Source organism: Psammomys obesus, unplaced genomic scaffold, assembly GCF_907164565.1.
Source record: "Psammomys obesus unplaced genomic scaffold, mPsaObe1.curated_primary_1811, whole genome shotgun sequence".
Classification (NCBI taxonomy): domain Eukaryota; kingdom Metazoa; phylum Chordata; class Mammalia; order Rodentia; family Muridae; genus Psammomys; species Psammomys obesus.
Genome location: NW_026589245.1, coordinates 107,329 through 108,358, shown reverse-complemented (window position 1 = coordinate 108,358; position 1,030 = coordinate 107,329). Strand labels below are relative to the sequence as shown.

General features: G+C 44.1%; 1 gene segment (V, D, J or C); it reads right to left on the bottom strand.

Moving 5' to 3' along the window:
- Positions 1 to 235: 235 nt before the first annotated feature.
- Positions 236 to 806, bottom strand: LOC129674955 (immunoglobulin kappa variable 4-1-like; the record flags this gene model as incomplete). The annotated part of the segment is given in 2 exon segments: positions 236 to 544; positions 745 to 806. Coding segments are annotated over 2 exon segments (358 nt in total), but the record flags the coding sequence as incomplete, so codon positions are not given.
- Between the last annotated feature and the right edge of the window lie 224 nt (positions 807 to 1,030).

The window sequence follows — 1,030 nt, the reverse complement described above, 5'->3', positions numbered from 1 at the left end:
AGTCCTTTTTGGCACCTTTTATAAAGGTTTTTCATAGCAAAAGACATCAGTATGATTTGATCCATAATTTTGTACTGGGCTTTGCAAACTTTTTCATCATGTTTACAGGCACAGCTGCTATCATGCAGAAGGGGGAAGTGTGCAGGGCCAGGGCTGTGTGTGGTACAGGCAGCTGCTGAGACTCTCAAGGAGGTTTGTGTTGGAGGCTGAAGCACTGTGGGAGGAGCTCTAATACCCTGCAGACAGTAATAAACTGCCAGGTCTTCATCCTGCACACTGCTGATGCTGAGAGTGAAATCTGTCCCAGATCCACTGCCTGTGAAGCGATCAGGGACCCCCCCCCCCCCAGTATCCCGAGTGGATGCATAAAAGATCAGCCGCTTAGGGGATTTCCCTGGTTTCTGCTGGTACCAGGACAAGTAGTTCTTTTGGTTGCTGCTGAGTAAAAGGCTCTGACTGGACCTGCAGCTGATGGAGACTTTCTCTCCCTCTGACACAGCCAGGGAGGATGGAGACTGAGTCATTACAATGTCTGCACAGGCACCTGCAATCAGGAACAGACAAAGAACATGCATATAGATAAAAATTCAGTTTGTAAAAACATGTGAAAATTGTATTTAATATCTTTGTACTCTCATTTTGTCAGAGTGTTATTATTTAATAATACTCTGGCACCCTCTCTAAATTTCTTATCATAAATAGGTGACTCTGCAAAGATTATAAAAAATATTTTTAATTTCTCACCAGACACCCAAAGCAGCAGGGATATGAGGACCTGGGTCTGTGACTTCATCTTGCTCCCTCTGCTGTCTGATCCAGTTCAGTTTTCACTGCAAAGGCTGGATTATAAATTTTCAGCAGGTGGGCTGGACTGCAGAACGCCCATGCAAAGCATTCGGCAAATGCATAAGCAAATACCTGTGCAGTGTCTGTGAGTGTAACTGGTGTCAATCAACAGTCAAAAATGCTATTACAGGAAGCATGAGCAATCACTGAAAAAGATTGCCTTACAGCTCTTAAACAGAAAAGT